This window comes from Carassius carassius, chromosome 11 (assembly GCF_963082965.1).
Source record: "Carassius carassius chromosome 11, fCarCar2.1, whole genome shotgun sequence".
NCBI classification, from domain to species: Eukaryota; Metazoa; Chordata; class Actinopteri; order Cypriniformes; family Cyprinidae; genus Carassius; species Carassius carassius.
The window spans coordinates 12,561,896-12,585,785 of record NC_081765.1 but is presented as its reverse complement, the minus strand read 5'-3'; the positions used below and the strand labels follow the sequence as shown (position 1 = coordinate 12,585,785).

General features: G+C 36.3%; 2 protein-coding genes and 1 pseudogene across 15 annotated transcripts in view; all 3 read left to right on the top strand.

The window, feature by feature from the left end:
* The first annotated feature begins 5,068 nt into the window (after positions 1–5,068).
* LOC132152582 (MAGUK p55 subfamily member 4-like) lies at positions 5,069–14,479 on the top strand (annotated as a pseudogene).
* An 830-nt stretch (positions 14,480–15,309) lies between these two features.
* LOC132152581 (transmembrane protein 237A-like) lies at positions 15,310–15,804 on the top strand. Its single transcript, XM_059561332.1, has 2 exons — positions 15,310–15,373; positions 15,561–15,804. The coding sequence occupies exons 1-2, from the start codon at positions 15,342–15,344 to the stop codon at positions 15,802–15,804; spliced, it is 276 nt and encodes a 91-aa protein (XP_059417315.1). The 5' UTR covers positions 15,310–15,341.
* A 3,767-nt stretch (positions 15,805–19,571) lies between these two features.
* The window catches only part of LOC132152779 (abl interactor 2-like), a 56,730-nt gene continuing 52,411 nt past the window's right edge, over positions 19,572–23,890 (top strand). For 4 of the 14 annotated variants that reach the window (XM_059561672.1, XM_059561668.1, XM_059561670.1 and 1 more), the window contains exon 1: positions 19,582–19,786. In XM_059561672.1, the coding sequence (XP_059417655.1) occupies positions 19,670–19,786 (117 nt within the window). In that variant the 5' untranslated portion in view covers positions 19,582–19,669. Of the gene's footprint in view, positions 19,787–23,890 lie in introns of all 14 variants that reach the window. The other 10 variants (XM_059561663.1, XM_059561674.1, XM_059561665.1 and 7 more) reach the window with 7 other exon arrangements.

Below are 23,890 nucleotides of genomic sequence, written 5' to 3'. Positions count from 1 at the left end.
TTGCCAACTTGCGCACCGTCTTACAGAGCCATTTAAAGAGACCCGAATTACAGGTCAAGTCAAGATGTGCTCATTTATTTCAGGTCTCAAAAATAAGCTCACTTTCCGCTCATCTCCCTTAAGCACTGTTCTACAGAGATTACTACTATTGAGACTCTTACATCACCACCATCTGACTGCCAGTACAGTTACCCCTTGAAGAAACATGTACATTTCAACACTCATATTACCTGGACAGAAAAGAAAGTTTTCAGTTTTATATAAGAATAAGCACTCAACGGTTGTCACAAGGTTATTACATGCAGTTTCAGTAATAACTGACATTCATATTGCTATTTATTATATTCTGTATAATTCTGTCTCAGGCTTATATATTTATACTTAAAGTAATGATGATATTCTGATTTAAAAATAATCAGATGTAACTGTATCGGAGCAGTGCTTATATGGCACAAAAGCAATGAGGGTTTTTGAATGAATTATCTCAGATTTACAGTAACTTGACCAAATATATTTTCTCTGTATAGAACTAATAAACTTAAACAACGCTTATTTTATAAGCAACAGCGATAAACAGAAGTATTTAAAATATTTAGCTATCATACATAAACTACTGTTGAAACATTTGAGGTCAGTAAGATTTGAAAGAAGTCTCTTATGTGTAGCAAGGCAGCATGTGTTTGATCAAAATGCATAAAAAAATTGTAATATTAATTAAATGCAATATTATTTCAATTTAAAATAATTTCTGTTATTCATTTCTGTTATGCAAAGCTGAATTTTCAGCAGCATTACTCTACTCTTCAGTGTCACATGATCCTTCAGAAATCACTCTAATATACTGATTTAATGAATAGAAAGTTCAAAAGAACAGCATTTATTTAAAAATATAAATCTTTTGCACATACTGTTGACATTTTTACTGTCACTTAATCAATTTAAAGGGATAGTTCACTTTCAGTTGCTGGTCCCCATTGACTTTCATTTGTATATATCTATGGACCAGCAACTGAAGGTGAACTGTCCCTTCAATGCATCCTTGCTGAATAAAATTGTTTAATTTCTTTCAAAACATCTTACTGATCCCAAACTCTTGGACGGTTGCACAGTATATAAATGATCCTTCTTAAGGAACTTAAGAGAGAGATGGCATTCAAGAAGAGCATGTATTATTATTATTTAGTTAATTTGCACTGTTATAAAGCAGTGGCGTGTTTTTAGATAATGTAGCTTGTTACTGCAAAAGCTTTGAAAATAGTTACTGTCACCCTTCTGAAAGTTTATAGTATCGCTACTATTAACTTCAGTGCTAAAGAATCCTATAGCTGCATCCCTAGTAATAAGTAGCTTTTTATTGGGTTACTGGTTTTGTTGTCGTTTTGCACATTACGCAGGGTTGCAGTGTTTTTAAATACATTGAAGTCTTGCAATGTAGGTATTATAAACTGCAAGGAGGGATTTGTGACTTAATGGTGTTTTTGAACCCCCTTCATGTAAATGTAATTTGCAATGGTGAACAAATAATTTAGCTCCTAATTAAAGTCAGATAATCATGATGTGTTTTATAAAGTAACTGTATAATCCATCTGACTATAACTCCATGGATATTCTGAGAGAATATGAGGTTTCCATTTCAGCATGACAGCACACTGACATGAAGCTTTTCGCTATTTGAAATTTGATTTAGTTGTAATTATATTATCTAGTCTTACTAGACTGTACCAGAGTGAATTTAAGTGTATTTTTGCCGTTGACTGAAAATGTGGCATTCAACACTATGCAATAAAGGAATAATAATTGCAATGGCAGGGCCCCTAAAGGACCTCAACATTTAGTATTTTGCACTGGCAAAACTAGTGATAACCTTTACATTTTGCTTGTTTCACGAATGCCTTTATTAATGAATGAACTTATTTCACTTATATCAAACCGATCAAGAACTTGTGACAAAGTACTGTATGTGTGTGTGTGTGTGTGTGTTTTCCTCTGAATGCATCTTTTGTACATTTGAACGTGCACTGAAAGAGTTTTGCGGATGTCACACAGGCTTGTTATGAGATCTGAATGGCAGATGTGGGTTTTTAATGACTGATTTCCAAAATCTAGAGAGCAGGATGGCTCAACATTTATATACAGTATGTGACTTACTGATAAGAAATGAAACAAACAATAACTTTACACAGTAATTTGCGCAAAATACTAAAATCTTTGAAAATCATAAAATTGCCAAGTGTTGAAAACCAGCCAATTGTTAGCTGGTGCCATTATTCGCAGATCATTGTCATTGGCTTGACTGGTTACTAAAGTATTGCTTATGAAGATCGTAAAGACAACAGCACTTTTTCTGGTAAATACAATAGCAGATTTTATTTGACTTTTTATTTTTCAGAAGGTTACTGGTTTTTATAAACTACTTGTACTCTCATTGTTGATCTTCTGTAAATGTTACCATCACCTTGAAAATGAATTAGTCAAACACAGTTTGACAACAATTTGTACAGATGAAGTCATGAAAAAAGGAGTGATTGAACGGTTTTTGTAAACAATTTTCTAGCATACTGCTTTCACTACTTTAATAAACATTACATACCTGTTAGATTATATTTATGTTGTGTTTTTCTTCTCTGTCACCTTTCTTATATAGTTATGAATTGATAATAATATAGATAATAGAAATAATGAGGTTCAATTTAAGACCATTAGCATTGGTCAAGTAACCTGTGACCATCAGCAATGTGATGTCCTGACATTATTACAGTTAAACAGATAGTTTACCCAATAATGAAAATTTGCTGAATATTTACTCAACCTCGGGCCATCCAAAATCTAGATGAGAATTTCTAGAATCTGTCTTTTTGGAGATTTGGAGAAATTTAGCAGTACATGCTTACCACTGGATCCACTGCAGTGAATGGGTGCCGTCAGAATGAGAGCAGAAACAAATTATAAAAACATCACAATAGTCCAGAATGTAATCCACATTACTCCAGTCCATCAACTAACATTTTGTGAAGTGAAAATCTGTTTGTTCATAAGAAACAAATTTATTACTATAACGTTTTCAACTTTAAACCATCACTTTTCACCAAAATATACTGTAAGTCCATAATAACTCTTCATCCAGTGGAAAAAGTCCACCCCCTGTTGTCTTCACAATACACCAACATATTTGGTTAGAACTGTTTTGGAATGTATTTGCTTGTAAACCGTTCTTGATTTGTGCGTATTTCTCTCCTGATTCAGACAAGACGACTTTTACAGAAGAGAGCAATATTAAAGTTATATAAAAGACTTGTATTTTAGCTGGAAGCAGTAATTTGAAGTTAAAAACACCTTAGTGATTTATTTATTTATTACAAACAAGGAACTTTTCACTTCACAAGACCTTTGTGATGTTGTATTGGGATGTTTTTAATCATTTGTTTCTGCTTTCATTCTGACAGCACCCATTCACTGCAGAGGATCCATTAGTGAGCAAGTGATGTAATGCTAAATTTCTGCAGATCTGTTCAGACGTAGAAATAAACTCATATTCATCTTGGATGACCTGAGTAGATTTTCAGCAAATATTCAGTTTTGGATTAATTGGGTTTTTTTTTTGTTTTTTTTTTAAATGCACATTTGCTTCTTTAAATATGTTTTCCCTAATCTATTCATTTGATTGCAATTCTTAAGTTGTTAAGTCTCTGACATTGTGATATATTTTTATCTTTGTCTGTTGTTTAACAATAATGTCAGTTAAAAGTATGTGGCACCAGCTGAGTCTTTTGGATTTATGAGATGTTTTATGTGTCTTCGTTTCCATTTTAACTGTAAAGTTGGTTGGCTGTATTGTGTAAGTGCAGTTGTGTCTATTGAGCTCTAAAAGCAGGAGGATGTAAGAAGCTTTGAGTGGCAGGCGTTCCTATGGAATTGCTCCCAGAGAGAGGCCGGCCCCTCGCTGGATTAAATGCGATAGAAAAGGATTACAATCTGAGTTTCCAGAGACATTTTATAGTAAAATCGCATGCATGTTGGCAGCGTAGAAGCAGATCCCCTTAAAATAAAGCTCAGCTAACAAGATGCTCCACAGCTACCTGGTCTAAACGTAGGACGAAGAAGCATCAGTGTGGTTTGGAGGAGGACACGGAAGGAGGTAAGTGCGGCATCGTAATCTAATCTTCACATGACGGACTCTTGACCTGCTTTCGTAACGGAGTTCAGAGATCACAATCGATGTGCAGTTTCATTCTTAAAATGAATTGAACAATTTTCAGATTACTTCAATTTGACATGCATTAATTGTGTAGATGTAGATGATCTTTGTAATAGATGACACTAGCTGACCATCATATTGTTTATATCTCCAGGTTCAAGGTTATAAAGTAACTAGGTTTGTTTATGACCATTTTTATTTTTCATTCTAACATTTTTTGTCTTAAATACAAATAAATAAATATATATTTTTAAATATGTTAAAGATTTGTCATTTTTAAAGTGTTAGGAATAATGAATAAGAATGACTAGTTCAAACTATTACAATTTGTTCTTTAAAACAAGTAATCAGCTAAATGTGTAACATTCCTGTCAGTTTTGCACTCATAATTCATGATTTATAATTATGCACTAGAAATGCAAATTATGGTCTTATTTTTTTACATTGATTTGTTTTATAGCAGGTGAATTATTTATTCCAACATTATTTTATAATTCTGCATCTTTCTCTTTAGGTTATTATTAGTTTTCTAATATTTTTATACATGGGTAATTTTCTATTTCCCAGGCACTTGAAGATGTTATGAATACAGAGTCAAAATGACCAGTTAAAGCTACATATATATATATATATATATATATATATATATATATATATATATATATATATATATATATATATAAGCAAAACATTATTGTTTCTTTAAAATGTTGTAGCCAACTAAACGTGCAGTGGTTCAGCCGGTTTTGCACTGAAGATGTATGATATATAATTCTGCAGCAGAGATGTAGATTGTGCCCTTGTACTCTCGACATTGATTTGTTTTCTAGGACTGCAGTGATCTGAATAGAGAAGTTTATCATGCGACAATAAATGGACGAGGAGCCAGTGACACAACCTGGACAAGATGACAATGGTGTGTATTTGCAAATACTGTACATAGAACAGTGATGTTGTGCCTTGACATGCACAATGGTATAGCAGCAAATCAAATACTACAGTAATTTGAGCCTTGTTCTCTTTCACATGTGTAGGTTTGGCTCAGATCTTGGCAGAAGTAATTGAGGAAGTGAGACTCTCCATAGACAGAGAGACTAATGGTGCTGATCTTCTGTACAATCTCCTCAGTGCTCCTTGGTTTTACTCTCTTCTCAGGGTAAGACATGTTCATTCAATACTTACACCAGTGACTATCTAGTTTTGACATTATCCCAGGGACAGGTCATTGGACACCGAGTGTGAAAAAAGTTTGGCGTTGTCTTGCACGTAAAGGATTTGATATTTCCTGCAGGTATACGAGTGTCTGGTGCAGCACGGTCGAGATGCCCCAAGCCCATACCTGCCTTATTCCTCAAGACTGTCTCACGAGGTCAGTTAATGGATTTTATTACTGACTTTGCTTTGAAGGGCTTTTTCACAGTGATCAGTCATCAATCTTATGAAACTCTCATGTCATATATAATATAATATAATATAATATAATATAATATAATATAATATAATATAATATAATCATTGAAACATGTTCATGTTACTCAAATACTATACTATAAAACTGTATTTAATAGAATAAAGTTACATGAACTCACTGATTATATTAAGCTGGAACTGACTCAACAGATTTCATTTAATAAATTTAACAGTTTAGTCTCCTTTAACAATCTGTGTATACATTGTAATATATATATATATATATATATATATATATATATATACATACATACATACATAAAGTATGTTGCTTTATTTAAAAAGCATTGACTACTCATTACATAAGAGTGATGGTCTCTATAATTACATTAGCACATGGATGTGTGCTTGCGCTAAGTACAAAGTATTTTTATGTATTTATGTTTTAATATAATATTAAGAGAGCTCTATTTTTGTGGATACACAAAACCATTTAAAGCATTTAAAAAACAATAGTTATAAGTTCAGTGAATTTATTTCATTTAATGCAATGTTTCATGTTTCAATGTTACATTAACTCATTTGGTTTTACAGTGTATAATTCATTTTAAGTATATTCCAAGTCTTCTAAAGCCATACTTGAGGTTGAGTAAAGGTTGAAGTAATCCTATCAGTTTCTATTTTCTTTTTATTGTCTGTCTTCTACTCTCCTACAGATTATGGCCAGTGTGCGAGGACTGGCTGCTCCTTCCTCTGAGGCACAAGAGCTTTATATTTTACTGAAATGCCCTCATGTGCAGGTAAGAGTCTAATTTGCTTGTTTAATCATTTCATTGTTGTACATGTATGTAAATAAAAGTTAAATCAGTCTTGTTTTATTTGTCTTATTACCATTAATTATGTATTTCTCCCTAGGCTTTGCTCTCTGCTCATGATTCTGTGGCCCAGAGGGACTACGGTCCAGTGCTTCTTCCTGACAAACTGCCTGACAATGAGGAGGCCATGAGGATTGTTTGCCTTGTGAAGAATAAACAGCCTCTAGTGAGCATCACAATATAAATAGCACTGCAATTTCAGATATGTTAGTGAACAGCTTATCTGTAATCCCACTAAATTGTCCCTTGTAGGACTACAGTACAATATCATGTAAAGGGTATATGGCATTAAATATTTTTCTGATCAATGGTAAGAGCTGTATGGTTACGTAATAACAGGTTTTAAAACCTACTGAAATCAGATGTTTGAGTCTTATTTAAAGGGGTCATATGATGATTTTTTTTTTTTAATTTCATTATATAGTGTATTTGGTGTAATAAAATATGTTGACATGCTTTAATGTGCAAAAAAACATTATTTTTCAAATACTGTATATGATTGTATTTCCTCTATGCTCCGCCTCTCTCAAACGAGTTGTTTTCTACAAAGTCCCTCCTTCCAACAAGCGCAGTCTGCTCTGATGGCCAAACTGACCCAGTGCATTGTGATTGGCTGAACACCGCAAGCACTCATTGGAAATATAACACCTCTTTCCATAATTGCGAGCTTCTTCTTTCAAAATAAATGTACATACTGTTTCCAGGTTATCGTAGCAAAGTCAGAATGACCTCCTCTCCTGGGTTCACAAAATGGTCATCCTTAAAATGAGTTGCTCTTCTGTTGTAAGAAATCTTAAAGATTCCTAAATGCATCTACATTCCGAAGGCCAAATAAAGTGCTTTTGCTCTCACCTAGATAAACACAGCATCTTCCTGACATGCTGCTTCAACACTAACTGTGTTACTGAAACCACGCCTTCTTTCTTTGAGTGAACTTTTGGGCAGCATAATGCAAATTTTACACAGTGATGTAGACATGTGGGGGCGTGTTTGAACAAACCGTTTTAGGGAGGCGTGGCAGAGTCTTAACTTTGATAAAGAATATCTCTTTGGATTTGAGAATTTAGTCTTTGCAACTTTACAGATCTTCTTCATGCACCAATAGCTTGTAACACTCCAGAGAGAAAGGAAAAATTTAAATTGGATCATATGACCCCCATATGAATTTTATGCCATATTGCAAGATACCCAAGCTTTTTCATGGTCTAATGTTTGTTGGTTAACATGCTCAACCTGTTTTCTCACTTCCAAGTCTGTCAAAGAGGGAGAGCCCAGTTACTGGAACAGCCTTAGGCGACTCACAGTGGAGAAACTGGCTTTAGCCAGGCGTTTTGGCTCAGGGGAACAGAGTCTCCTGGGGTCTGCAAGCGGTTTGTCGTCCTCCACCAGTCTGTTGTCCTCCATACCCTCAGAACAGCCACACTCGCTCCCTAGGTATCAGTCCACCGGTAGCTGTAACCTGTGCTGCCAAACTGCCCATCTCTCGGGAGGAGGTCTGAACCTCTCAGCTTATGACTCTGTGATTATGGGTAAGGCTCATCATGTCCAAAAGACATCTGTTGGCATGACAAGGCCAAGCACTGTCTTACAGTGTTTAATTCTGAAACCAAATTAATCTATCCTGTTTTGTCTATTATAATTGAAGAGAACTGTGCAGATGGTGTAGAAACCGAAGTCGAAGATCAACACCATACATGCACAGCTTGCAACACCTCATCTCTAGCATACCCGTGTTCATGCTGCCCACCTGGATGTGGCCTCCATTCCAAGACAGCCCCCTCCAGCCCTCAGCTTCAACGGCACCACTCCATAGAGGTCACCTGCTCTCATCCACCTCTGGTGTTCAGAAAGCAAAACAGCCTGGATGAACTGAGGTCAGCCATCCATACCGTTGCCAGCAGAATGGACCAGAGCACCAGTGACGCTGGAGATCTCAGGCAGAAGATGGTAGCTGTAACAGAGAGAATGACAGACAGTGTAAAGGAAAATGCCCAGGCATTGAGTCTGTTGGTGGAAGTGGTGGACAAACTGCAGGGTCTTATTATTTCCAGCAAGTCTCCAGGAGTGACTTCCAGATCCCAACACATCTAAAAAATGGCAAATGTGCCCAATTTGCCTGGCCAGCCGATTGCGCCAGCCAAGAAATCTTTCAGCGACACTCCTCATGTCTCATCCTCCATCTCATCGTCTTCATCTTCAACCACATCGCCATTTTCATCCTCCTCTTTAAGCTGTAACATGGATTTTTTTCACACCCAATAGAACTCATACAAGTCTTCATCATGCCAGAGCAGAAACAGGTCTGCCACACCATGAAGTAAGAGTGGACAGACTTCCCTATCTAACAGTTTGATGACATCCACTACTACCTCTCTAGCAAGAAGAAAAAAAATTGAAGATGAGGAAATAAGAGTGACTGTGTTCCCACTTCTCTGTCCTCAATTTACTCTTTGCTGAAATTGCTGGTTTTGATTTTACCGAATGCTGTGATGTTCACTACAATGGAACTACACTACAAAGAGGCAATTACTTGATATTTTTCTTATTTGTATCTCCTCTTCATCCCATCCACAACCAAGATCCATGGAACGGTTCATTGATTGGTGCTTGTGCCTTCAAATAAAAACACTGCATTCTTCATCTGAAGCTCATTTATCAACCCATTCATCAACCCTATGTGTTCCCAAACTTTAAGTTCCTCTTTGACCTCTGTCACAATTTTAGTTTACAGTAGGTCAAGTCAGGCATGTTTCTGTTTGAGATGACTGGATTCCGCAATCTCATTACCGCAGTGTTCATCTTCCTAATATTTCATCATGACATGATGTCCACTGCAACCACAGCCTTCCTCCACTCATGTGCAGGAGCATGATCTTCTGTGGGAATCACCATGTGATGCCTGTTAACATTGACAACCAACTGATTGACCATTCTTGTCTGTTTTCACAATTTTAGGGGGCAACTATTAGGAAGAATGAAAGAACGGGGAACATCTTTATCGCAAGGGTAATACATGGAGGACTTGCAGACCACAGTGGTAAGTAACCATATATATACTTCTTTTATATACTTTTTGTTCTTTGAGCTCGCACTTGTCAAGTGTTCTGATAGGTTTAATCTTGAAATTGAAGTCCTCTGCAGGACCCTGCAATCCCCTGCCCACATGCAGGCATGGCTTTCAGTAAAGGAGACTTGCTGGAGATTGTAGACCAGAGGGACATCAGATGGTGGCAGGCCAGGAAACTCCATAGTGCCTCATTGTGTTGTGGCCTCATACCCTCCACTATCCAATTCAGATGGTCAGTTTTGAATTATGCTAAGTTTATTTATTTTTTTCAAAATTATGCCATTGATAAATTTTGGAGCAAGGCTGATGTTTATTTCCTTATCTTGCAGTAAGCAAAGGGAGTTGTGGTGGTCCCAACCTTATCAAGCTCGCACCTGGTATGTTATAACACACACACAGATGTATGAACTTCTGTGCACTCTTTAAGATGTTAGTTGGCATCATAAGCCTCTTAACCCTGCCCTGTCTCAATCCTGATCTAATTACTTTAAAGAAGCTTGATAGTAACTGTTCTTGGCATGATCCTTCCTTTACGATAGATTGCTCAGTGTAATGCAGGTAATGCGTAGAAGCTATTATTGAAGGATGAAACAGTTAAAACTATATAACACTTGTCACAACAATCCTGCAGCTCAAGACATGAAATTTTAAACATAATTTAAAATCGCAGTAGCAGAAACAGCTTCAAGGTCATAGTCATTTTTACATAAAAAGTCATCTTTACATGTGGAATAACAAGCTTACCCCATAAGAAATAGTATGATAGAATGCTGTGTCCACTTATGATGTAATTGCAGTTTGTTCATATGATGACCCACAATGTTACATTAATATTATTAATATTTAATATCTATTGATTGCTAGTCTAATTCTTTGTCATTTTCTTTGCTTTGAAATCCAAAGTGAGTGCAGCAGATATTGGTATGTATCTTCGTTTGTCTTTCTCTGTGATTTTTGTGTTTATGTTTATACTGTTTTCATTATAATTAAAGAGTTTAGTCCATGTGTCCTATTTGTAATATATTTTATGCTCTTTGCAATGTGGTGCATATGCCACAGTTATTGCTTTCATAAAATCTTCACTATTGAGTACACAGTGTACATCACTGCTCACTGTTTCATAATGTGATGAGTTTATAAAAGAATATGCAAAGAGAAAAAAAATGTATGGTGCAACTTGTTTTTGTCTATTAGAATTTATTGTAATGGGTGTGCATGAAGTAAATGGGGCCTATTTTGATTCCATGTTGATCATATTGGCATAGTGCTGGGTGTGTGTATTGAGTGTAACTCTTTTTTTTCTAAAGGAGAAGAGGAGATCATGGATGAGAACAAATGCATTGAAACAGGTGATTATCCCAAGGAATTAATGTCTTCATTTATTTACAATATTATTCTGTGTGGAAATATATAAAAGAAAAAATATAACGACTTATAATCTTAAAATTCAACTTCATTTCTTGCCATTCTGAGTTTATATTTAGCCATTTTTAATTAACATCTTGCGATTTAGATTTTTTTTTTCTCAGAAATGCGAGTATATGTCTCTCAATTTTGCATTTATCTCTCACAATTCTGAGAAAGAAACTCTGAATTGCAAGATATAAACTCAGAAAAGTCAGAATTATAAGATCAAAAAAGTGATAATTGCCTTTTTAATTGTTTAATTCCATTGCTGAAACAGGCTTCCATAGTAGTAGATTGGGTTGTATGAAGAGTTTTAGCACAATGTTTAATTCATTTATTTGTTTTTACAGATGTAGAAGATTTTGAGTTCGGTAGGTAAGTCTTTTCTGAGGAAAGAGCATTTCACTGAATGGGAGAATAATTTAGATTTTATATAGATTTGCTGATTTAAAGATTAGTTGTTAAAACCTATGGCAATGCTCTTTACTTTGAGCAACTCTTTGTTTTGATGAAAGTAAGCCTTCTTTTAGTATTCAACCTATCTCTGAAATTAAAACCCAGGCAATTATTAATTCTCTTAAAATTTCAACATCAAAAGATATTTATGGAATGGATTCTAAAATGCTTAAATCCCTGAATGAACATCTATCCTACCCTATTACACAAATTTTTAACCAGTCAGTTCTACAGGGGATATTTCCAACTACCTGGAAGACTGCAATTGTAACTCCCATATTTAAGTCAAATGACCCTTTGAACATAGTTAACTACCGTCCAATCAGTCTTCTACCTGTGGTTTCGAAGGTTGTTGAAAAATGTGTATCAGAGCAGCTTGTTTCTTTTTTAAATAATAGTCCATTTACTCTTTATCCGATGCAGTTTGGCTTCAGGGCCCATCACTCTGCAGAAACAGCAAACTGTTTATTTTTAGAGAATGTACGAGCAATGGTTGACAAGGCAGGTGTTGTTGGCGTTGTGTTTTTAGACCTTCGTAAAGCTTTTGACACCGTCAACCATCAGGTCCTTATTGCCAAACTCTCTACTTTTAATTTCTCCACTTCTGCAATTAAATGGTTTGAGTCATATTTAACTGGTAGAACTCAATATGTTTCTGTGAACAACCATTGTTCATTAGCTCTTAATCTATGCACAGGGGTACCACAAGGATCGATACTTGGCCCACTTTTGTTTAGTCTATATATCAATGATCTGCCATCAGTTTGCCTTGATATCAATACATTAATGTATGCAGACGACACTGTAATTTATGCGCATGCCAAGACAAAACATCTGGCTGCTGCCAAACTGACCATAGCTATGGATAAGATCACCAATTGGCTAAATTGTTCATGCCTTCAACTAAATCTAGACAAAACTGTGGGAATGTTTTTTACAAAGAGACAATGTAACATTGTGCCAAATATAATGATTTTAGGTCAAAACATTAGTATTGTGACACAATTTAAGTATTTGGGCGTCATTATTGACTCTAATCTCTCTTTTAAAGCACATACTAAGAAAGTATGCAATAGGGTCAAGTTCAGCTTAGCTAATTTTAGATATATTAGAAATGCACTTACTTTTAATGCTGCCAAATTATTTATGGATGCCATGATTATGTCACATCTAACATATTGTCTGACAAGCTGGGGACAAACTAACAGTTTATCACTAAAGCCATTAGCTATTCTTTATAAAAAAAACTCTCAAAGTTCTGGACCAGAAGCCTAACAGTTCACATCATTGCATTATTCTTAAAAACCATAAACTGTTAAGCTGGGAAGATGTTATCAAATATAAAAACATCTGCCTGGTCTACAAAATTTTGCATAATACCGCTCCTGCTCCGTTTAATTCATTTGTAATCCGACGTAATAATGGCATTCAGATCACTAGAAGAGGTGACCTTCTAATCCCATTCAGGAAAAGCACATTTGGTCAATTATCGTTTTCTGTTACAGCAATACAAAACTGGAACTCACTGCCCACTATAATTAAAGACATACATACATATTCCACCTTTGCTACACACCTTAAAAACTGGCTGTCTGACAATTATAACTGCATGCATTAATCTGAAAGTTGTGATGTGTATTTGATGTGACATGGTCATGCTGCTGCCATTAGATTTTTCTGCTGTCTGTTTCAATGTTAGGTTTTGTCTGTGTTATTATCGTGTATGTTGCTTTGTACTGTTTTAATGCATGAACTGCTTATATGCCTTTGCAATTTCTGCTTGTTTGTTTGTGCTTGTCTCATTTGTGTGCCACATGTTTGTATGTCTTATTCCATCTTGCTTATCCCTGTTGTAAATATAATTGTATTGTTTTTTATTTGTTGTATGACTTTTAACAACTGGCCGGGGACTAAAGCTGGAAATTAGCCGTAGAGGCTAAAGCTGCTCTTTTCGTTAAAAGGGATTGTCCACGTTATTATAAACTAATAAACTCAAACTTTTGTCCAGTGTCAGAGGAGGGTGAGGATGGTGAACACATGCAGGGATTATATATAGGTATGACATCTGAATGATAAATGTTAATGATAAATTTAAATTTAGGCTCGTATGAGCACATATGCATATCAAAGTGAAATGTTCAGTTGTTTGAATCAGTGGGGTTCCGACACAGTCTGCTCCTGTGGAGGAGGAAATCATACAGCAAACGAAAGCCGTCGTGTTATTCCTGTGTGGTCAGCAGCTGTCATAACACCTCCACTCCACTACCAGCGCCACATAGATGATCCCACCCGTCTCATTGTGCTCATTGGTATGTTCCTCTATGTGCAGGGTTATCATATACAAACATGAACTGACAATAACTAACAATCATTTGTCTCATTGGCTGATTTAAATTTGTCCCATTAAAGCCTCGATACTTTTCCACAGGTCCATCAGGAGTTGGTGTAAATGAACTACGGAGGAGGCTAATCAAAATACATACCAGGGACCAATATCTCGTATGTTGTCTATATGATTCCTTTAACCTCTGACTTGAAGATGCTCTCGTTTTTATTTTTGGAATAATTTCTGGAATAAAAATGTCCCGCTTGCCCTCCTACTGTATATCACTGAAACTTTCTACAATATGTAGAAGTACAAAGAGTAATAACTGTTTCAAACAAGGCACTGAAATTTTGTTTGGACGTCTAGATCTTAAAGAGTGACTTTGAAGTTAACAAAACGTCTGAAATTGTTAACAGCATCTAACATTATTTATCAAAACAGTCTGATGTTACAGCATGTCTCTTGTTTTGCTCTAGACACAACAAGGTCCCAAAAAATGGGTGAAAAGAACCTGTGGGAATATCACTTTGTGACCAAGGAAGTGTTTGCATACATGGTGTTTAATCACAAGTAATATTTTTGTTTGTTTAATTTTCTTACTGTTTAATTGATGATCTGTTTTTGTGATTCAGCTTACTTTAGATTTGTTTTGTGTGTGTGTCTTTTTAACTATATTCAGATTTCTTGAGTTTGTAATGCATAATGGACACATGTACGGCACTAGCTTAGACTCGTTCAAGTAAGCCCACTCCCTTGGATGAGAAGCAACCCCACACATGAATGGTGTCAGGATGCTTTACTGTTGGCATGACACAGGACTGATGGTAGCGCTCACCTTTTCTTCTCCGGACAAGCCTTTTTCCAGATGCCCCAAACAATCGGAAAGGGACTTCATCGGAGAATATGACTTTGCCCCAGTCCTCAGCAGTCCATTCACTATACTTTCTGCAGAAGATCAATCTGTCCCTGATGTTTTTTTTGGAGAGAAGTGGCTTCTTTGCTGCCCTTCTTGACACCAGGCCATCTTCCAAAAGTCTTGGCCTCACTGTGCGTGCAGATGCGCTCACACCTGCCTGCTGCCATTCCTGAGCAAGCTCTGCACTGGTGGCACTCCGATGACAGCAATGAAATGCAGTGGAAAGGTTTTTTGGGATTAAGTTAATTTTCATGACAAAGAAGGACTATGCAATTCATCTGATCACTCTTCATAACATTCTGGAGTATATGCAAATTGCTATTATAAAACTTAAGCAGCAACTTTTCCCATTTCCAATTTTTATGTATTTCTCAAAACTTTTGGCCACGACTGTACATGTAATGATACTTTCATTATACATCTATATACTGTATGCTATCAATGTTAGTTATTACATTCATTAAGAAATGAGTTACTTCTCTAAAAAAAAGACTGTGTGTGTGTGTTAAATACTTATACAGTATAATGTGAAGAATATGTAAATGTAGCCAATAAAATAGGAAAATAAAATAAAGCTAATAAAATCCCGTGTGATCTCTGGCCTAGGCCGCTTCCAGGCGACTGATCATTTGGATTTATCCCGTGACCGGAGGAGCACAAGAAGGTCTGACCCATGTGTAATACACAAGATGTGGCAAATGAGGGTCCACAGCGGCTTCAGGTGGGTTTGGTTGTGAGATGGTCTCAAATTGTCTAATAGCTCTTATAAACTCTAATGTGCTTCAGTTTCAGAACAGGGTTTCATGAGTTTGTCCAGTACTCTTCATGGCCATGTCCTTTTCATGTGGTTTTCTTGTTGGAGCTTGATGACTGGTTATGTGCTAAAATGTTTATTGTTCTCTGTGTAGGATCATTGGACTGTTCTCTCATGGGTTTCTGTCAGGATATATGGTGTGGAACATCATTGTAGTGTATGTGTTAGTTGGAGAGCAGATGACCACTCTACCTAACCTTCTCCAGCAGTATCACAGTCTGTCGTACCCTGCACAGTCTCTGCTCTACCTGCTGCTGGCCATCAGCACCGTGTCTGTCTGTGACAGGAGTGTGAACACAAGTGTCAGCACAAGCAACAACAGTACAAACAATACATGATCATACTCCAAGCAATTTCAAATTGTATATCAATGAGCAAATTTATTGATTCCAAATGAATAAATAAGTCCTTCCACCAGGGATTACCCATACATTTTGTCAGCCGATACCCTTTAACATAGAGATTTAATATTACATTATTATAGTGTTTATATTAATTAATACTTTAACAACACATTTGCATGTTTATGGCTCTCTGATGTTGATTAATGGTCACATGATATGCGGTTAAACAAAGTTTTTTTATTTTTTTAGTAAGTGTTTTGGTTTGATTGTTTTTATTTTGAAGTGTTCATTTACATTTTCATTATTTCATTATTTATTCAGTTTTTTCATCAACTCATGAACCACCATGTGTTTGCAGACCCCAGTTTGGGAAAACCTGCACTAAAATCTAATCCCCGACTTATAAGACAACTGATAAGAGAATGTTTCAAAACCTAACTGATGTATAATTTCTTGATCTGAGTGTTTGAAAATGTGATTCATGTTCAGAGTGTACCCTGTACCCTGTATTGCTTCCCTCTGTAAGTGAAAATCAATAAACTGTATCAACACAACACTTACCTCTTACCAGAGTTATTATAGTTATAATACTAAAACTAAAAACAATAAAAAGAAAGAAAGAAACATATGCAAATCAAGGAAGTGTTTCTCATTTTAATCTCAATACTACAATAACACTGCCTCTGACAACACAAAGGTAGACATGCTTTTTTGAGTAAACCTTCTGTTTTTTTTTGTGCTAGTATACTTCGCTGCCCTCATCCTGTCCCTGAGCCAGCAGATGACCAGTGATCATATATATCTACACCCCACAGCCAATGAAACACTTTGGTGAGTTGGTCAATCTAGGCGTAATGTAATCCAGCATAATATCCTTAAAACATTACTGCAACAATCACTGTATCGTTCTGTAAGTGGAATTGATCTGTAGCGCAGGGTTGTGTACTTCACTAAATCACATGCCTGACACTGATACATTATTTACATTTATCAATGATCAGAAATGAACACTGTTTTGTGCTAAATGTTTTGAAGTAAACATTTTGTATATTCCTTTGTTATTGAGCTTGTTATACTGTGTACTGTAGATAATAACTGTGTAAACATATGAATAAACTCTTTTGTTAAGTTTCCTGTTTCACTCTTTTTACTGATCCTCTATAAGTGTAGTCCACTTAAATAGTCCTGTGATGTGTTGAATTTCATATCTGTGGATTCATATAGGAACTGTATTTATAATAGAATTAATCAACAATTAGAAAACTGTTATTTTAAGTACTTTTATCAGAAGAATTGTGTTGCATATACAGTCGTGGCCAAAAGTTTTGAGAATTACATAAATATTGGAAATTGGAAAAAGTTGCTGCTTAAGTTTTTATAATACAATAAATTACAATTTGCATTTACTACAGAATGTTATGAAGAGTGATCAGATGAATTGCATAGTCCTTCCTTGCCATGAAAATTAACTTAATCCCAAAAAAACTTTTCCACTGCATTTCATTGCTGTCATTCAAGGACCTGCTGAGATCATTTCAGTAATCGCCTTGTTAACTCAGGTGAGAATGTTGACAAGCACAGGGCTGGAGATCATTATTTCAGGCTGATTGGGTTAGAATGGCAGACTTGACATGTTAAAAGGAGGGTGATGCTTGAAGTCATTGTTCTTCCATTGTTAACCATGTTGACCTGCAAAGAAACACGTGCATCCATCATTGCGTTGCATAAAAATGGCTTCACAGTCAAGGATATTGTGGCTACTAAGATTGCACCTAAATCAACAATTTATAGGATCATCAAGAACTTCAAGGAAAGAGGTTCAATTCTTGTAAAGAAGGCTTCAGGGGCATCCAAGAAAGTCCAGCAAGCGCCAGGATCGTTTCCTAAAGAGGATTCAGCTGTGGGATCGGAGTGCCACCAGTGCAGAGCTTGCTCAGGAATGGCAGCAGGCAGGTGTGAGCGCATCTGCACGCACAGTGAGGCGAAGACTTTTGGAAGATGGCCTGGTGTCAAGAAGGGCAGCAAAGAAGCCACTTCTCTCCCAAAAAAACATCCGGGACAGATTGATCTTCTGCAGAAAGTATAGTGAATGGACTGCTGAGGACTGGGGCAAAGTCATATTCTCCGATGAAGCCCCTTTCCAATTGTTTGGGACATCTGGAAAAAGGCTTGTCCGGAGAAGAAAAGGTGAGCGCTACCATCAGTCCTGTGTCATGCCAACAGTAAAGCATCCTGACACCATTCATGTGTGGGGTTGCTTCTCATCCAAGGGAGTGGGCTCACTCACAATTCTGCCCAAAAACACAGCCATGAATAAAGAATGGTACCAAAACACCCTCCAACAGCAACTTCTCCCAACATTCCAACAACAGTTTGGTGAAGAACAATGCATTTTCCAGCACGTTTTGATGTTTCATGTCAAATACCCATTTACAACTAAACACAGCACTAAAGAGTACATATAGAAATAACAGCACAAATTTGATTTTTAATACTGTCATTTCTAACTAGAGATTAAAGGAGTGAAATAATTCCTGACGATGTAAGATAGAAGACTGCAACAGACAGCTGAAAGGATAACCTTCAGGACTTGTACATCTCCAGAGTGAAGAAGCGGACAGGTTACATCATATCAGACCCCTCTCACAAACCCAGACGTTACAGATCTCTGTGCATTAGAACATCTTTCCTCCTATGCCATATCCAGCTTAAACAGATATCACCACCTGTCTAAAATTTCATTTCTTAATAACTAATTATTGTCTCTCTCTCAAGTATTATGTTACAAATAGACATATTTTTATTTCTACATCTGTATACACAATAAATACTGAATGTTACCAAGAGCTTCGAGTTCGCACACACTTGGCGAATAAAGTCTGATTTGATGACATCACAGGGGGCGCAATTTCCAAAGGAATGCGAGACAGAAAGTGCATCTAGACGTGATGAAGAGTAATAAATTCAAAACTAACGGGAATGAGAGGAAGATATGATGAAGGTTTTTTTTTTATCTGTTGCTTCATGCTCAGATAATTTAGGTTAATAAAGTTAGCATTTTTTTATATTAAAGCCTTTACTGTAATGCTTAAATCATTAACGGCAACAACAAAAATAAATAAATATTGTGGAACTCTTTCATACATGCCACAAAAGTTTTTGTTTTTGAAAGAAGTCGTCTCTTGCTTACCAGGACTGATCAATATTAATCATTTCATACTGTGAGGTATTATTGCAATTTAAAATAACTCTTTTATATTTATATACGTTTTAAAATATTAATAAACTCAATAAACATTTTTATTATAAATTCTGAGAAATAAAATGCTGCTAAATATTTTTGTGGAAACTAAGATACGCTACCATTCAAAAGTTTGAGGTAAGATTTTGTTTATTTTATTTGTTCAAGAGTGACAATAAAGACATTTGTTGCAAAATATTTCCATTTCAATTCCATTACATGTCGTTCTTCTGAACTTTCATCACAGTCTCTACAAAAAAAACAAAAAAAAAACCTTGAAGACACTGATATCATATGAATAATTCAAATGTTAAAATATCTTAAAGTATAAACCGTTATTTTAAACTGTAATAATATTTCACATTATTTTAAACTTTTAACCAGTAGTATTATATTATATTATATTATATTATATTATATTATATTATATTATATTATATTATATTATATTATATTATATTATATTATATTTCGTAATATCACTAATACGCGAACTCATTCACCGTAGTACGAAACGTGAACGCGCTTCCCTGGCTTTTCCTCAAACTCCGCGGGAGGTGAAGCCGCTCTACTTCCTGTCTGTAGTTGCGCGAGGCGGTCGAGTGGAGGGATGTAAAGATGGCGGAGCTGCAGATGCTGCTGGAGGAGGAAATCCCAGCGGGTCGCAGAGCGTTACTGGACAGTTTCACCAACCTTGAAAGAGTCGCCGAATACTGCGAGAGTAACTATGTACAGGTGAGCGGACGAAGCGTGGCGAAGCAGTGCCCGTGCGCGCTGTTTCTGGAGTTGATGTGTGGGGAAGGAGCTGTGAGTGTCTGTGCGGTGGCTGTTGATCATCTGTTGAAGCCGAGCACCAACTACTAAATGCATGGACGCGACTGCGGCTTCCCCTCGTTGAGATATACCATAAAAGTTTAAAGTATTCGTAGGTGAAGCTGTAAACTAAGAGAAGGCCACGTCGCAGGAGATCCGCTCAGATTTGCAGTGATTGTAGCGCGTGGATAACAGTGATTAACGTTACACGATAATCGCGCGCAATGGGAAACTTTGAACTGTTTTTCCATGTTGTAAAACAACTGACAATACAGTCCAAATCAGCTCACCTTTTGTTTTATCACATTTGTGGAAAGATGACACTTTCTGGTACTCGTGATCCGATCGAGAGGGCAAACAAGTGTCCAACAGCCTGCTGGAGGCTTACTGGAATTCTTCCAAACTCGTGTCATGTGTCTATAGAGCGTTCTTTAACTCTGATTTTCAGTAAAGTAGTTTTCTTTTCTTTTTTTTAAGTCAGTGCATAAGCCTCAATTTGAAGGATTTTAATTGTGCTTGAACACCCATTTCCAGTCTTTCTAGGTTTAGATGGATGGATGTCAATATTGTAGCAGGGGAACTATGATTAATATAAAGCATGCATATATATATATATAATATAATATATAATATAATATATATCCGGATAACCTAATCAGATTTTAAAAAAATAAGTAGCCTACTTGTAATTTGATTATATTACATTTTAAAATACTCATAATCAGATTTATTTTAATTGCACGTTAAAATGCACAAATTCACATTTCTTATTTACAGGTAATGCAGGGATTCACAAACTTTTTTCTCAGCAGATTCTCCTTCACCTATATTTATTAAGTAAAAAGCGACAACTGTAAACCTCTTTCTATTTGTATTTTATATGAGATTATCCCATTTAATCAATGTAATAAATGAGTTTGGTCAAAAGTAATAAAAAATAATTGACATTTTTTTCAATTAAATACGGTATGTATAACACACTACAATTTATTCACATAGTATTTAGTATCTGCACTGGTAATCATATTGTCTCAAATGGAGGTAAAACAGGTAATTGTTCTCAGTGTCAGGGCTTCCACGATCATGGAAATCTTGGAAATAGTAGGGTTAAAGTGTCATTTCTAGTCAAATAATAGTAATAGTTCAGCATACACTGAGCGATTTAAAATTTGTTCTCGCAACTGACTTCAGTAGTTTTAATCATGTGATTCTCTTAAAAAGCATAAAATGTGCTTACCAAGAATGTATTTATTTGAAATACAGTTAAAACATTAATATTGTGAAAAAAAATCTATATTTTCTATTTGAATTAGGGCTGCACGATAAATAGCATGCAATATTTAATGTGCGTCTTGTCAGTAAAGCCGGTTCTGTAATCAGCAGTAAATCTCCATCACCTGCGCATTTTCACATGGAGCAGAATTAACTACACAGAGCCGTTGTTTACTGACAAGCTGTGCAAAACCACGATCATATTTTGTACATGTTTTACGCAGCTTGTCAGTAAACAGTGTATTTTTGGTCCGTTGTATGAAGAATTTTCATATTTGGGTAAATATCCTTTCCAAGTCATATTTAATGCCCTAATGCCTAAAAATGCTATGTATAGATTATCAGCTCTGTTAATTAAAGAGATGTCAGACTGTTTGGTTTCATCACATCAGTTGCTTATCTTTATCAGGCAAATCATCTTTCTTTCTTTTATTCCCTCAAGCAAGCTTTCTAGGCATGCATGTCAGTGAACACCAGTGATTGCTGTAGTCCTGAAGTGTCAGTGCTTGGACTATAGAGAGAAAGATGGAGCTGACAAGCCTGGGGGGAGTTTTTCATGTATGTAAGGATTGTGGTTGTGGTGGGCTATTGTATCCATTCCAGGTTGTTCCAGCTTGTTTCAATTATCACTTGCTGAGGAGAGTCCCAGTTGTAATTGGATCCATGTTTGGATGATGTGAGATGAGTGGTCCGCTCTGAATCCTAATGGAATCTTGGAAGGTGGGGACGCACTTCCAAAATGTTTGTTTTAATGGCAGCCATGGAGACACTTTTCATCTGGCTTTGATTCCAAGTTGAGAAGGCGCTGAAACAATCACAGTTTTTCATATTCCCTGAGGAGACTGGTTGGCAAAACTGATTAGTTATAGACCTAAATTCTAGACCTTCATAAGGCTAAAGATCACAGTGACTCAACAGTGCGGTTGCCTTAAACTATGAGATTTTCTGAAGCAGATTGGGTTACTCATATTCCAAATATCTCACTAGCCTGTTCTTGATCTCAGTAATAATGACAGTCTTCCTAGCCGTTCACTCTTAATAGTCTGCTCTTTTCAGTGGATGATACATTGGCCATTGATATATCAGTAATAATCTATAGCTGATAATTGTCAGTGTGCTATTCCTCGACTGTTTTGTACAACGTATCATGTGGAATTCACTAGCAGCAGGACAGTCTTTCCAGAAGATGCTGTAATTAGACCGTAAACATGAAGGATGCAGAAATGGTGTCTGTGCCGCCTGTCAAACATGAATGAAAGACATGCAAAAATGAAGCGTGCTAAAAATGGTTTTCTGCACATGCTTGCTCTAGTGGGGGTGGACAAGTAGAAACCGTCTAAAATGAACTCTCAGATTTATCTTCTCAGAGTGTGTGATTGAATTGGTGTTATTCACAGAATGGGTTTGTATGTGTTGAACTGCACTGGAAGTACTATGCCCAGGCCATTATCACAGAGGATAGTTTGTCAAGTCGATGCCAGACTGAGTCTTTGAGAAGAAAGCCTCTCCTTTTATGGACAGGGTGGCAGTTGTTTTCTTTCATCTCCTGGCACTAGGACTCTTTTCTGTGAGGGCAAACTCTTTGACTACTCACAGGAGAAAAAAGATTTGCTTTGTTCATCTGTTTTTTTTTTTTTTAAATTTCTTCTGTGTATTATGTGTTCTCAGGTTATAAACCAGTCAAAGTACAGTTCTTTGCCAAAGAGATGCCTGTCGATATTTCAGCCAAGCAAATTTTACATGTTGCTATTATAGACCAATTTGGAGTAGACATCACAGTTATGTCATTTGCAGCTCTGCTCGCATTAAGGTGGAAGAAACCCACTGGTAACAAGTGGAGGGAAATGAGTAAAATCCATGCATTAATAGAAATAAAAAGTTTGGATGTCAGAATTGGAATCCAAATTATTTTTATAGAACACTGTCCTCAAAAACACCATTTGAAGCTAAACGCAGACATCAACTATGAATGAAACCGTTAAAACATGTCATTAATATTATATAGGGATGTACCAAAATGAAAATTCTTTGTATTATGTCTTTGTTTTTTAAGTAATACTGCTTCACTTTTGTTAAGTAATTTTTACACTCTGAGCACTTGGGCATTTATAGTGTGAATCAGATGTTTGTTGCCAAATGGGAACAGGACAGCAAGGCACATCTTTCAGATTTTAGTGTGCAGTAATTCACCATCTGAGAGCGATTACAGCACAGAAGATGCAGGAGCTGCGTCCAGACTCAACAGTCAGGCCTTTCTGTCTTTCCCCCCTCCTCCACACTCTGTCCCTCACCCCTCTCGTCAATTTAGTGAGATGTAAAAGAGGCAAGCAGGCATTTCTTTTGCAAATTTGTCCTCCAGCTTCATGGTGCAGTGCTGCCCTCTCCTCAGGCCATGCAGAGAAATCAGATGACCAACTGGCATAGATTAATAGACAGCGTGTCAGGAACAGGCAGGCAAAACACTGGCTAGAGAGAGAGACACATACAATGACATAGATGGTGAGAAAGAGAGTGTGATGGAGGGAGTTCTGAAAGGATGAACTAACCCTTGAAGTGAAACTGTCTGTTGTCAGTATTTGTACAGCTGTTGATATGTGACCTATTATATAGTATTTGCTCTTCTGCTATACTAACATCTGTGATGTTGAAATGACTACGTCTATAAGAATTGTTTTGAGCCTGTTGTGTCTTACATATTACAGACTGGTCTGGAACAGTGCTGTCTTAGAGTATCAGACCAAATTTGTGTATTTC

Bases quoted from the DNA above. Each gene is read 5' to 3' on its own strand.
- LOC132152581 (XM_059561332.1), top strand. From the start codon at position 15,342: ATGTGGCAAATGAGGGTCCACAGCGGCTTCAG. The intron at 15,374-15,560 runs GTGGGTTTGGTT...TTCTCTGTGTAG, and splicing joins AGGGTCCACAGCGGCTTCAG to GATCATTGGACTGTTCTCTC.